This window comes from Arachis hypogaea, chromosome 3 (assembly GCF_003086295.3).
Source record: "Arachis hypogaea cultivar Tifrunner chromosome 3, arahy.Tifrunner.gnm2.J5K5, whole genome shotgun sequence".
Taxonomy (NCBI): Eukaryota; Viridiplantae; Streptophyta; class Magnoliopsida; order Fabales; family Fabaceae; genus Arachis; species Arachis hypogaea.
The window spans coordinates 817,707-829,432 of record NC_092038.1 but is presented as its reverse complement, the minus strand read 5'-3'; the positions used below and the strand labels follow the sequence as shown (position 1 = coordinate 829,432).

General features: G+C 35.7%; 1 protein-coding gene across 48 annotated transcripts; it reads left to right on the top strand.

The window, feature by feature from the left end:
- Nucleotides 1-868: 868 nt before the first annotated feature.
- LOC112785241 (increased DNA methylation 1-like) lies at nt 869-10,503 on the top strand. Of its 48 annotated transcripts, none has more exons than XM_072225103.1 (25): nt 869-1,032; nt 1,107-1,262; nt 1,361-2,533; nt 2,630-2,716; nt 2,799-3,006; nt 3,111-3,234; nt 3,582-3,881; nt 3,978-4,064; nt 4,147-4,354; nt 4,459-4,582; nt 4,930-5,021; nt 5,129-5,210; nt 5,298-5,376; nt 5,778-6,126; nt 6,234-6,751; nt 6,854-6,904; nt 7,158-7,304; nt 7,596-7,721; nt 7,814-7,895; nt 8,007-8,105; nt 8,319-8,390; nt 8,687-8,866; nt 8,965-9,025; nt 9,114-9,221; nt 10,273-10,503. In XM_072225103.1, exons 1-3 carry the CDS (start codon nt 958-960, stop codon nt 1,544-1,546), a joined length of 417 nt encoding a protein of 138 aa, XP_072081204.1. In that variant the 5' UTR covers nt 869-957; the 3' UTR covers nt 1,547-2,533; nt 2,630-2,716; nt 2,799-3,006; nt 3,111-3,234; nt 3,582-3,881; nt 3,978-4,064; nt 4,147-4,354; nt 4,459-4,582; nt 4,930-5,021; nt 5,129-5,210; nt 5,298-5,376; nt 5,778-6,126; nt 6,234-6,751; nt 6,854-6,904; nt 7,158-7,304; nt 7,596-7,721; nt 7,814-7,895; nt 8,007-8,105; nt 8,319-8,390; nt 8,687-8,866; nt 8,965-9,025; nt 9,114-9,221; nt 10,273-10,503. The 48 variants fall into 48 exon arrangements, with proteins under 48 accessions (XP_072081204.1, XP_072081222.1, XP_072081219.1 ...); XM_072225121.1 differs by lacking the exons at nt 869-1,032; nt 1,107-1,262 and having other exon boundaries at nt 2,018-2,533; nt 5,298-5,371; nt 5,778-5,944; ... (2 more) ...; nt 6,647-6,751; nt 7,210-7,304; XM_072225118.1 differs by lacking the exons at nt 869-1,032; nt 1,107-1,262 and having other exon boundaries at nt 2,018-2,533; nt 5,298-5,371; nt 5,778-5,944; ... (1 more) ...; nt 6,234-6,277; nt 6,647-6,751.
- The last annotated feature ends 1,223 nt before the right edge of the window (nt 10,504-11,726 follow it).

Below are 11,726 nucleotides of genomic sequence, written 5' to 3'. Positions count from 1 at the left end.
AACGTAAATTTTTTTAAAACTCTAAATTTTTTTAAAAGAACGTATGTAGCTGCAAATTTTAAAAAATAATAGTAAAAAGAATTAACAAATTTTTAAAAAATAACAACCTAAGTAAAATAATTTAAAATTTAAAAAATAATAATCTAAGTACAACAATCTAAAATTAAAAAAATAACAACTTAAATAAAATAATTTGAAATTTAAAAAAATAACAACCTAAGTAAAACAACCCAAACTTAAAATTTGAAAATAACAACCTAAGTAAATAATAATTTATAATTTATAATTAATAAATATAATACTAAAAATTTCTAATGACGACACCTAAGCAAATAAACTCCCAGACTCAACGTATGAGCGCCACGTCAGCATATGAGCTTTCCATTTGTATACTATAAAGATAAAGATAAAGATAAAGATAAAGATAAAGATAAAGATAAAGATATATATGATATATATAATATTTTATTATTATTTTTGTGCCATCCCGTGCAACGCACGCGTCGATGCACTAGTATTACTATATAACTAACCTCCATCTTTTTGACAAGGTCTTTTGGTGAAGGGGGCAGGTGGCGAGTTTTGGGGCTAATGAAGTCTTCTTCCACAGCTTTGTCAATGAAAGACAATAACGAATTGTAGTATCCATCTACATTCAGTAACCCCACCTTGCAATAATAAAATAATATTACAAAAATTATTATATTTTTCCTCAATAAAACAAGTAATATATAAATAAGAATATCCCTTAAACAAGTACAATAATTTTTTAATTTAAAAGTTTCAATTTAGTTCTTACTGGTTTGTTGTGGATTCCAAGCTGAGCCCATGTTATGACCTCAAGAAGCTCCTCAAGAGTTCCATAGCCACACATAAAAACAAATATAAAGAGTAGAAAAACGTAGATAGGATACGAGCCCAAAAATCCATTGTTAACCTAGCTTTACTCTCATCAAAATGGCATCGGAGGAAGACAAGGCGCTGCCTCTCGTGAATACTGATGACGACCCGGACTCCCACATGATTATAAAGGTAAGCTTCTACGATGAATAATTTTTTTTTGTTTCAATTTGATTATGGTGCTGTTATTTGTGTGTGAATTGAAGATGGCAACGGTGGAGTATGAGATTTCTGAGAAAGAGAAAGAGGAGATACGGCTACTTTATGAGAGAGCAGAAAGAAGAAGGGGGCCCGCCATCAGCTACTTTCCCCGTCGGCGAAAACCAGCGCAGAAACAACGAGGACTCTTTGAACCAAATAAGGTAAGCTTATACGATGAATAGTTTTTCTTTCAATTTGATTACGGTGCTGTTAATTGATTAGCCCTAACATGTAACCTAATCTTGATGAGATTTCTGAGAAAGGGAAAGATGAAATTCTCTACCCTCCTGGTCGAGAAGCAGAACTTGCATCCAATGTGCAGAAACTACGATCAGAACTGATTCACCTCGGCCTATTTGATGAGGAAGCCCCAAGAAGAACTGAGAGGGACCCGTTTGCCGCCCCAAGGCCATTCCAACAACACTTCAAAGGAGAAGCCTCCTAAATAAGGACCAACAGCAATAGTGTGAATTCATTCCTGAAATAGCTTTCCATTTGTTTCATATCATAGAGTCCTAGATCAATTACACCCAAACTATTTTCTTTAGCTAGTTTATTATTTTTAGTTCTGGATTATCATCATATAACAATACATGCTTATTATATTTCTGCTGTGTGGATTCAAATATACTCACAATATTATATACCATATAATAAAGTGCATTATTTCCGTAAGATAACTATATCAAAAAGAAAAACGAAAAACAGAATTGTTCACCCCCCGAAAGAACAGGCTTAATTTGATTTTCGGCCAAAAAGAGCTTGCTGTTAGAGAATGATTGTGTTTTGGGACTTACCTTCCCGCCCGGAATTATAGCTTTTTGAATGATGATGAAAAATGGACTACCTTATCCTGTATAGTTTATATCTAAGTTTTTCTTCTCCGGGCTTTAAGCCCCGTATTAGTACCAAAAAAAAAAAAATACAAATTTGGATGTTAATACCAACAAAATATTTATAGATTTGGATGTTGTATGATGAGAAAGTTACAAAAGCTTAGAAGTTAGAAACAATGTTCTATTCTGAAACGGAGAAGGTTGGTTGTGAAGGCAAGGTGAAGGAGGGTGGTGAGGTATGTTGTTCTAAGGAAGATGGTGTTGTTGGTGGGGCAACACCGGTTTCAATTACAGGTGATGGTGGTAGTTTGAAGTGTTCTGTTGTTTCTATGGAGAAGCCATTTAGGAGGTTTACTAGGTCTCTACTAAAGAGAAAGTTGGAAGATGATGTTAGTGGCGCAAAGGTTGGGAATGATAAGGTAAATAACAATGCCGAAGCTGTTGAAGTTGGTGATGATGTCAAGCAGGAAATGGAAGATGGTGCATTGGTTGCTGTGTCCAAGGCTAGTACTAAGAGGTGCCCAACAAGTCTGAAGGAGCTTCTAGCCACAGGGATTCTTGAGGGTGTGGCAGTGAATTATGCTCACAGTGTGAAGGTGTTGGCTGATTTTCCTTCTTATCGCATAGGCTCTCTTTTGAGATATGAGTATTGCTGTTGAAAATGTGAGTGTCTGAATTTGAGAAATTTGCAGGCAAGCAAGGCTGGATAAGCAGGGCTTCGGGGAGTGATTAATGGTGATGGGATTGTGTGCAATTGTGAAGATTGCCATGGTGTTGAGGTAAGTAAAATGAAGATACACTTTATGTTACTGTATGGTCTAAAATATTGTGTGTCAGTTCCTTTGTTTTTTGTGGAACTAGGTTGTGACGCCCACCTTGTTTAAGCTTAATGCTAGTCGTTTAAACAAGTGCCCCCCCGAGTATATATACCTTGAGAATGGGAGTACTCTTCGTGATGTCATGAATGCATGTTTGGATGTACCATTAGAAACCTTGGAAGAAGTTGTCCAAAAAGTCATTGGAGGAGGCTTGACCATAAAGAAATCTACCTTTTGTTTTAACTGCAGAGGTTTGAGATTCACTTGTTTGATTTCCTGTCCTTTGTTGACGTGCTTGCAAGCTTATTCCAGTCAGGCTAACAAGTAACACTATTTTATCATTGTACATTTGAAGATGCCAATGTTGTGTCGAGACTATTCTGCAATTCATGCATGGAGTTGAAGGAATGCCCTCCTAACCTCCCCACTCAAACAACCGACACCAGCAATTGCAATGTTTCACTTGCAGTTCAATCCAGGTACTAGTTGTTTGCTTGATGATCATAATTAGTATATCATGGAATACTATAACACTTCAAGAAAGAAAAGCATGACATTTGTTGGATAGCAAGGCATTTTTTTTAAGTCATCGTCATATGTAATATAGGTAAGGCCATCGTCAGAATTTACGGAGCATTTCTTTTCTGTATACTAGCCGGATGACAAGTTTGGTTTCAGGCATTCATACATTGGTGATTTATTTGAGTATCATTTGTATAAATGTATTTGCATGTCACTCCTACAGACGTATTACAAAACTGATTGGAATTTCTTTGCCTCAATGTAGTCATATGATTATATAACATGAACTTTTTTACCATTGCAGATCCCCGGAACCCATTGTGGTTGAAAGTCAATAAACAATGGAATGAAGCACAGCACATCTCGTGATATACTAAAGAGAAAGTTGGAAGATGATGTTAGTGGCGCAAAGGTTGGGAATGATAAGGTAAATAACAATGCCGAAGCTGTTGAAGTTGGTGATGATGTCAAGCAGGAAATGGAAGATGGTGCATTGGTTGCTGTGTCCAAGGCTAGTACTAAGAGGTGCCCAACAAGTCTGAAGGAGCTTCTAGCCACAGGGATTCTTGAGGGTGTGGCAGTGAATTATGCTCACAGTGTGAAGGTGTTGGCTGATTTTCCTTCTTATCGCATAGGCTCTCTTTTGAGATATGAGTATTGCTGTTGAAAATGTGAGTGTCTGAATTTGAGAAATTTGCAGGCAAGCAAGGCTGGATAAGCAGGGCTTCGGGGAGTGATTAATGGTGATGGGATTGTGTGCAATTGTGAAGATTGCCATGGTGTTGAGGTAAGTAAAATGAAGATACACTTTATGTTACTGTATGGTCTAAAATATTGTGTGTCAGTTCCTTTGTTTTTTGTGGAACTAGGTTGTGACGCCCACCTTGTTTAAGCTTAATGCTAGTCGTTTAAACAAGTGCCCCCCCGAGTATATATACCTTGAGAATGGGAGTACTCTTCGTGATGTCATGAATGCATGTTTGGATGTACCATTAGAAACCTTGGAAGAAGTTGTCCAAAAAGTCATTGGAGGAGGCTTGACCATAAAGAAATCTACCTTTTGTTTTAACTGCAGAGGTTTGAGATTCACTTGTTTGATTTCCTGTCCTTTGTTGACGTGCTTGCAAGCTTATTCCAGTCAGGCTAACAAGTAACACTATTTTATCATTGTACATTTGAAGATGCCAATGTTGTGTCGAGACTATTCTGCAATTCATGCATGGAGTTGAAGGAATGCCCTCCTAACCTCCCCACTCAAACAACCGACACCAGCAATTGCAATGTTTCACTTGCAGTTCAATCCAGGTACTAGTTGTTTGCTTGATGATCATAATTAGTATATCATGGAATACTATAACACTTCAAGAAAGAAAAGCATGACATTTGTTGGATAGCAAGGCATTTTTTTTAAGTCATCGTCATATGTAATATAGGTAAGGCCATCGTCAGAATTTACGGAGCATTTCTTTTCTGTATACTAGCCGGATGACAAGTTTGGTTTCAGGCATTCATACATTGGTGATTTATTTGAGTATCATTTGTATAAATGTATTTGCATGTCACTCCTACAGACGTATTACAAAACTGATTGGAATTTCTTTGCCTCAATGTAGTCATATGATTATATAACATGAACTTTTTTACCATTGCAGATCCCCGGAACCCATTGTGGTTGAAAGTCAATAAACAATGGAATGAAGCACAGCACATCTCGTGATAAGAGTGATGGAAAAGTAACTACGAAGTAAGCATTTGTGTTCTGTTGGAAAGTGCAATTTTTGTGTATGAATTAAATATTATTTTTATTTGTTTCGACATGTATTTTTCTCTCTTATACGTGAATTTTGAAAGGGATCTACGCTTGCATAAGTTGATCTTTGAAGCAGATGTGTTGCCAGATGGAACAGAAGTAGCATACTATGTTCACGGAAAGGTTGCATTGCATTGATAGTGACTCGTCTTTATTTTCCTATTTTTATAAATTATTGTTCTTCTGAATGTGCTTTTCTTGTGTTGGCAGCGACTATTGGATGGTTACAAGCGGTGTTTTGGAATAGTTTGTAGCTGCTGTGACAAAGAGTTACTTCTTCTTATGTAGTGTAATTGTCCTATATATTTGGTTTCAACTAGACATTTGACACTTCCTTTTGAAATACAAAATAAAAATGAATGAGCAGATTAGCCCCTCCCAGTTTGAAGCTCCTGCCGGTTGGGCATCACGTAGGAAACCATGAGTTCTGTTGTTCAAACTCTATTATTGGATTAAGTTATTATCTCCATGCATTTGGCTTTACATTACAAGGCTTGTCGGTATTCATTGCCTCTTCTCATTTGAAAACTTCTCTCTCGCCCCTCTTCTTTTTTTCGCCATTTGTTCTCCTTCAACTTTCTAGCCTCAAATCTCGATGTGTTTGGACCCTCAAATTTTATAGTATGGTGTATTGAGAAAATTGACTAGTGTTTGCTTCCCTGTTCTAACATTTTGATGTATGTATTGCAGTTACCTCCACATGTACACATCTAATGGAGTCTCACTCCATGAGCTGTCCATCAATTATTTAAAAGAACGGAAGTTTTCCTCCAGTGATAATGATGACCTCTGCAGTATATGTTCTGATGGAGGGGATCTTTTGTGTTGCGATGGATGCCCGAGAGCATTTCACATTGGTGAAGTCCCAGTAACTTATTCTTTTCCATATTGTATATAAATTGATTCTTTTGTAATATACTTGTATAAGTAATCTTACTTTACTGTGACGAAGATGGCAACGGTGGAGTCTGAGATTTCTGAGAAAGTCCGACTAAGAACTAGGGGGCCCTCCATCTTCTTACCCCGTCGTCCAAGACCAGTACGTTTAATTTTGTTATTACCAATAGTCTTATACTGCACTTTTTGTTACTCATGCCTACTCTACTTTTGAATCTTAATCTATCTAAATATTTTCTCTCATTGCAGGGATTTGCAATGCCAAAGGAAGCACAAGGCATGGCAATGTTGTGGTTGCTATTACCTAGCTAGTTTATTATTTTTAGTTCTGGATTATCATCATATAACGATACATGGTTATTATATTGCTGCTGTGTGGATTCAAATATACTCACAATATTATGCAATAAAGAATTGAAGAGTATTTATAGTATGTGAATTGGTGAATGAATGAAAAATGACTTAATTGATTGAATGGATTTTACATTATGCACCCTAGCTTTTACGTTATACTAGTATCTTCAATTGAGCCTCCATTTTTGAATTCAGATTCAGTCTCTGTTTTCTCCACTGCTGTGCTTTTCTTTTATGTGTACATAAGTAGTAATATGTATCTATATTCTTGCTATTTCACTCTTAATTAATTATTTTTATGTTGCAAGTTCTGTCAAGGGGAGGGGAGGCTGTACAGATGACTACTGACCATGAACCTAATACTGAGCGGGGCAGCATTGAGAACAGAGGTGGCTATGTCTCAAACATGCCAGGTTCTATATATTGAGTCTTGTGATGTTAAAACTTAAAACACACCATTATACACTAAACATCTGCCTGAAAAACAATTGGTTCTAAACAATTTTGTTTTGCAGGTACTTTAAATTGGTCTTTGACAGAGGTCTTATAGGAGTCTATCATGATTGGTAAGTTCTATGCTCAGAATTTCATGTATTTTCACTTAAGGGGATATCGGAAAGAGCCTTTGGAGTTCAATATTTTGTCTTCTATAATGTGGCAAACCTCCAAACTGTTCGTAGTAAATGTCTTAATGATAATTATTATTATTCGTCTTTTTGAAAAATAACTCGAGCACATCTATATTCTAACTTGTTTTTTTCTTTAATTAGGACCCTTCTTTCTGGCAAAAATTTTCATTATCATTAACATGTATTGCAGTTTTCAATGGGTTAGTGTTTTGGATCTGAGACGTTTTGTTATTGTTCTCAAGTGCGAACCTTTCTCAACGTATCCTCGAACTTATGATCTGATCCATGTGGCCAGCAATGCATCACTTACAAAAGATCCAGCTTCTGGAAAAAGAAGGTACGATCGTCATAGCCTCTTGTTTCATCTGTTGTTTCCCAGTTGTGATGACTCATTCTAGGGAATAGTGTGATGTGATTTAAATTTTAATAGACTAATAACTGCCTCAACTAACTTGTGGCTATTGCTGTCTGATGCTCCTATCTTTGTACATATCTCTTTTCCTATCCAAAATCAAAGTGTTTTATATCATTAATTTGGATGGATTCAAAGTTTCTACAGCACAGGTATGCTTTTAATTGGCTTCCAGGTTACAATGATGTTATTTGATATTCTAAACTTAAATTTCAGGTGCTTGTGATAGGTGCTACAAATAGATTAGACATTCTTGATCCCGCTTTGTTGAGGAAGGGTCGTTTTGACAAGATCATTCGAGTTGGTTTGCCATCAAAGGATGGAAGATTTGCCATTTTGAAGGTGATTTCCTCCTCCGACAATTTATGCATAATGAACCTTGCTTCGAGAAGTATTTCATTGTCTTTATCCATCTTTTTTCGTGTGTAAACTAGGTGCATGCTAGGAATAAATTCTTTCGCTCAGAGGCATTTGGATTACATTGGGCGAGATGAGCTACTTGAGGCATTAAAGAGGGTTGGTGGTTTCTCTGCATCATTTTGGCAGGGCAATATATTTTTTCTTCTGATGTGTTTAATGTTTTCTGCTTCCGCTTCATATCTTATTGTGGATCTTGTGAATTTGCAGCGAAAAGGAACTTTTGAAACAGGGCAAGAGGATAGTGCTGAAATTCCTGAAAAATTGAAGCTTAGACTGGCATACAGAGAAGTGGCAGTTGCTGTTCTTGTATGTTATTATCCTGAACCACACCACTTTTTGCTCTTAAATTAATCTATTAATATTGCAAGTATTGGTATAGATAAGTTTGTGTAATATTCACTTGCATGAAACAGCAAGAATTTTTGTGTAATATTCACTCATTAAATCATGAAGGATAAAGAGAAAGAGTTAGTGTTCATATATAAAGAAGCTGAGTGTGGATAGAATATTTCTCTATAGGTTTGTGACAGGTTGCTCTCGTGGACCATTGCTGGGTTTCCGATATCTTGAACCTTTGTTTTGCATACAAAGGTGAATAATACTACAGAAATTATATTCTGAATTTCTGATATTAAGCTGCTTTTTTATATTCTTGTGCTGTTTTTTATATTATGTGAATTTATATTGTTGGATAGTGGATAGGTTCTCACTGATATCACTGCATCTCGCCCTTTTATTACTGTTCATTCTTCTACTTACACTAGATGTCAGGTTCTTACAATTCCTTATTCATTTTCAAACATGGGGGGTTCCCAGGATTTATGTTAAGTTCTCAAAGTTCCTTATTACAAGTTCCTCATTCCATATACCACAAACCAATTTTGCAGCTTTCATTCATTATGGCAGCAGAGTCATCGGAGGGTGAAGAATAAGCAAAGCTCACTGGAGGGAATCAACTCTTGGTTGTGGATGATGACCTCAGAGAGATGAGCAAGAAGGCTGCCTGGAGTGTTAGCTCCTGCAAGCCTGGCAATGGAGTTTCATGACAACCTGGAAACCTATTAGCAGTGAGGCACTCTCTCTCTTTGTCACAGTGTAACATTGGCATACCACATATTTAGTATTCGTAAATCATGAAGGTGTTGTTTGCTATGTTTGGTTTCAGATCTGATGGTGCTCAAACCCATTTGGTTAACATTCAGTTTCAAAAGAAAGTTAGATTACAAGTATGTACATTCAATCTAGAAACAAAGAAACTAAAAGCTGCTTCTAAAAGATTCTAATTTTGCTGAATTTGTTTTGGCTTGTTTTTAGTTAATTATTCTCTATGTGGATTTCAAGCTCGATGGGAGTAAGCTAGATGGGAGTTACACGCCAAGCAAGATTTCCATTCGTGCTGGTGATGGCTTTCACAACCTGAAGGTAGTTTTCCCAATTTGGATTTTATTCAGAGTGCCGTTTATTCAGCTTTTATTTCTTTTACTACTATCAACAAATAAAAGATAGAGGGTTGGGGGCTGATACTTCCTCAGAATTTTAAGTGTTGGCAATAAAACTTTTCTAAGATACACATAATGTTTTCCAAAAGTTATGAACATATTTGGTGACGTAGTGCCATTAATATATTTTTTCCCCCTATGAACTTAAGCATTAGATTCTTTTAGGCAATTAACTTTCAGGAAGACACAAATAAAAAAAAAATCCGGAATTTTTGTAGGCCTTACGATAATTTTATTGTGGTTGTTGTTGTCATATTGATGATCACTGTTGTTAATCTGGTAATGATGTTTTGAACAATCTTAGAAGATAAAAATTGTGGAACTTGTGAAGCCTACTGGTTGGGTTTTATCTCTCATTGCTGGAACTGATCCTCGGTAAGCATTGATACCAAGGATATAGTATGGGTCTGAATTTTTTTATTGTTTCTATGTGATATGCAACTTCCAACCGTGCACAAGGTTGCAAACTATATAAAGCACTTAAGGAAAAATAGGATATTGATACGGAAATAAGCATAATTTGAAAGATGCAATATACCAATATGATTATATATGTTAAGATTGTTCTCTGAGGTATGTATATTATTTGAAGATGAGCAAAGCAACACATGAAAAACAAGAGTGCAAGTTGCTACAAATTAGAGAGATAAAAAGTTGTGTTAAATAAACATAAATCACTAAGCTTCTCAGAACCATTTGCAAGCAAAAAGAAACCCATGTTTTGCAAATGTCTTGAGTGTCTAGGAAAGAAAAAAAAAAAAATGTATCCTTGATGTATTCAATTACAAATATAATAAATTTAAAAATAAATTCAACAGAAATGGGAGTAGGATGTTTCCATAGGTATTGTGTTGTTGTCTGACATGGAGACGTCCTAAATACAGGATCGTTCATGTAAATTATTTATTTATATCATCTTTAAATAAATGTGTTCTGAAATCATTTTTATAACATGATTTCTTGCTTCTCCACAGGGTGTGAGATCTCTGCTGTCTTTGAAGTCATGTGTCAAATTTATAAGGAGCATTATGGCAAACCTGAGTTACATGGAAGCCAATAGGCATAGCCATATAATTATTTAGGGATGTTATACATTCATGTAACCAAGTTGGTCCAACACAAAAAAAAATCCAAAAAAAATCCAATACTATTAAATGAAACGTGAAATATACGTGTCTAACACATACGAAATCGTTCTTGTCCAACGCTTCTTCTCTTCTCCATCATGCTTCTTCTTTTCTTCTTCTTCTTCTCATACTCGTTTACGCACGGAGTGTCTTCTTCTTCGTATTTTTCTTCCTCCTCCTTCTCTTCTTTTTTTCGCGTTCCTTCTTCTTCACGTGTTTTCTCTTTATCGTAATTCTTTTTTTGTTGTTGCTATTATATTCTTGTGTCTTTTCTTCATTCTCTCTCTGGTGAAGAAGCAGTAGAAGGTGAGGAAGAAGAATTTTGAATAGTGCAGAATGAACCGAACATAGTACTCATTGTGAACCGAATACAGTAATCATGGTGAATCGAACATAGTACTCATGGTGAAACAATTGTATAGTAATAAGTGAACGAAACATAATCTATTATATAAAATCAAATTCAAATAGATTCATGGTGAACCGGACACAGTACTCATGGTGAAGCAATTGTATAGTACTAATGGTGAACCGAACATAGTACTCATGGTGAAACAATTGTATAGTATTGAGTGAGCGAAACATAATTCATTATATAAAATCAAATTCAAATAACTCTGCTTACAATTTACATATTATTAATTTAATTCAGTACACCTCCGTCCATTTAATTCAATTCTATTTAAAATTGAATAATCCAAATTTTGTCAGTTTGATTCGTTTTAGAAGAGTAATCCAAATCGCTCTCTATTCAACTGATTTGAAGTTGAGACATTTATTGTTTCGATTCAGAAGTGCATATTGAAGAAGAAAACGAAGAAGAATAGGAAGAAGATAAATGCAACGTGACAAGATCGAAATAAGAAAACGAGAAGATGAACGCGTCCAGAGGAGAAGATGAACGCATCCAGAGGAGAACGACGAAGGCAATGCAGATCAATAAGGAAGAACGCGAGTAGAGAAGAAGAAGAAGGTTTACGTTGCAGTAGAAGGTTTATGTTAAGCAAAGTTTTAGGTTGCAGCATGTTATATGTAGCGCGTGTATGACAAACGAGTGAGGGGTGGGGGACGCGCGTGTGGAGGAAATTACTTGGTTAACAACCATGTAAAAAATACATGGATGCAGAGCTTTTCCGATAATTATTACACTAAAAAGAATATGTACTAAAAAGAATATGTACATAGTAATAGGCTGTATATAAATAGGGGGTTCATTTTATCTTTGGTAAACAATCATTCCATTTATTTTTTCTTGGACAATAAATAAAGTTTTGGTATTTTTTTTTTCCTTTTTGAAACAC

Bases quoted from the DNA above. Each gene is read 5' to 3' on its own strand.
- LOC112785241 (XM_072225096.1), top strand. From the start codon at position 2,114: ATGTTCTATTCTGAAACGGAGAAGGTTGGTTGTGAAGGCAAGGTGAAG.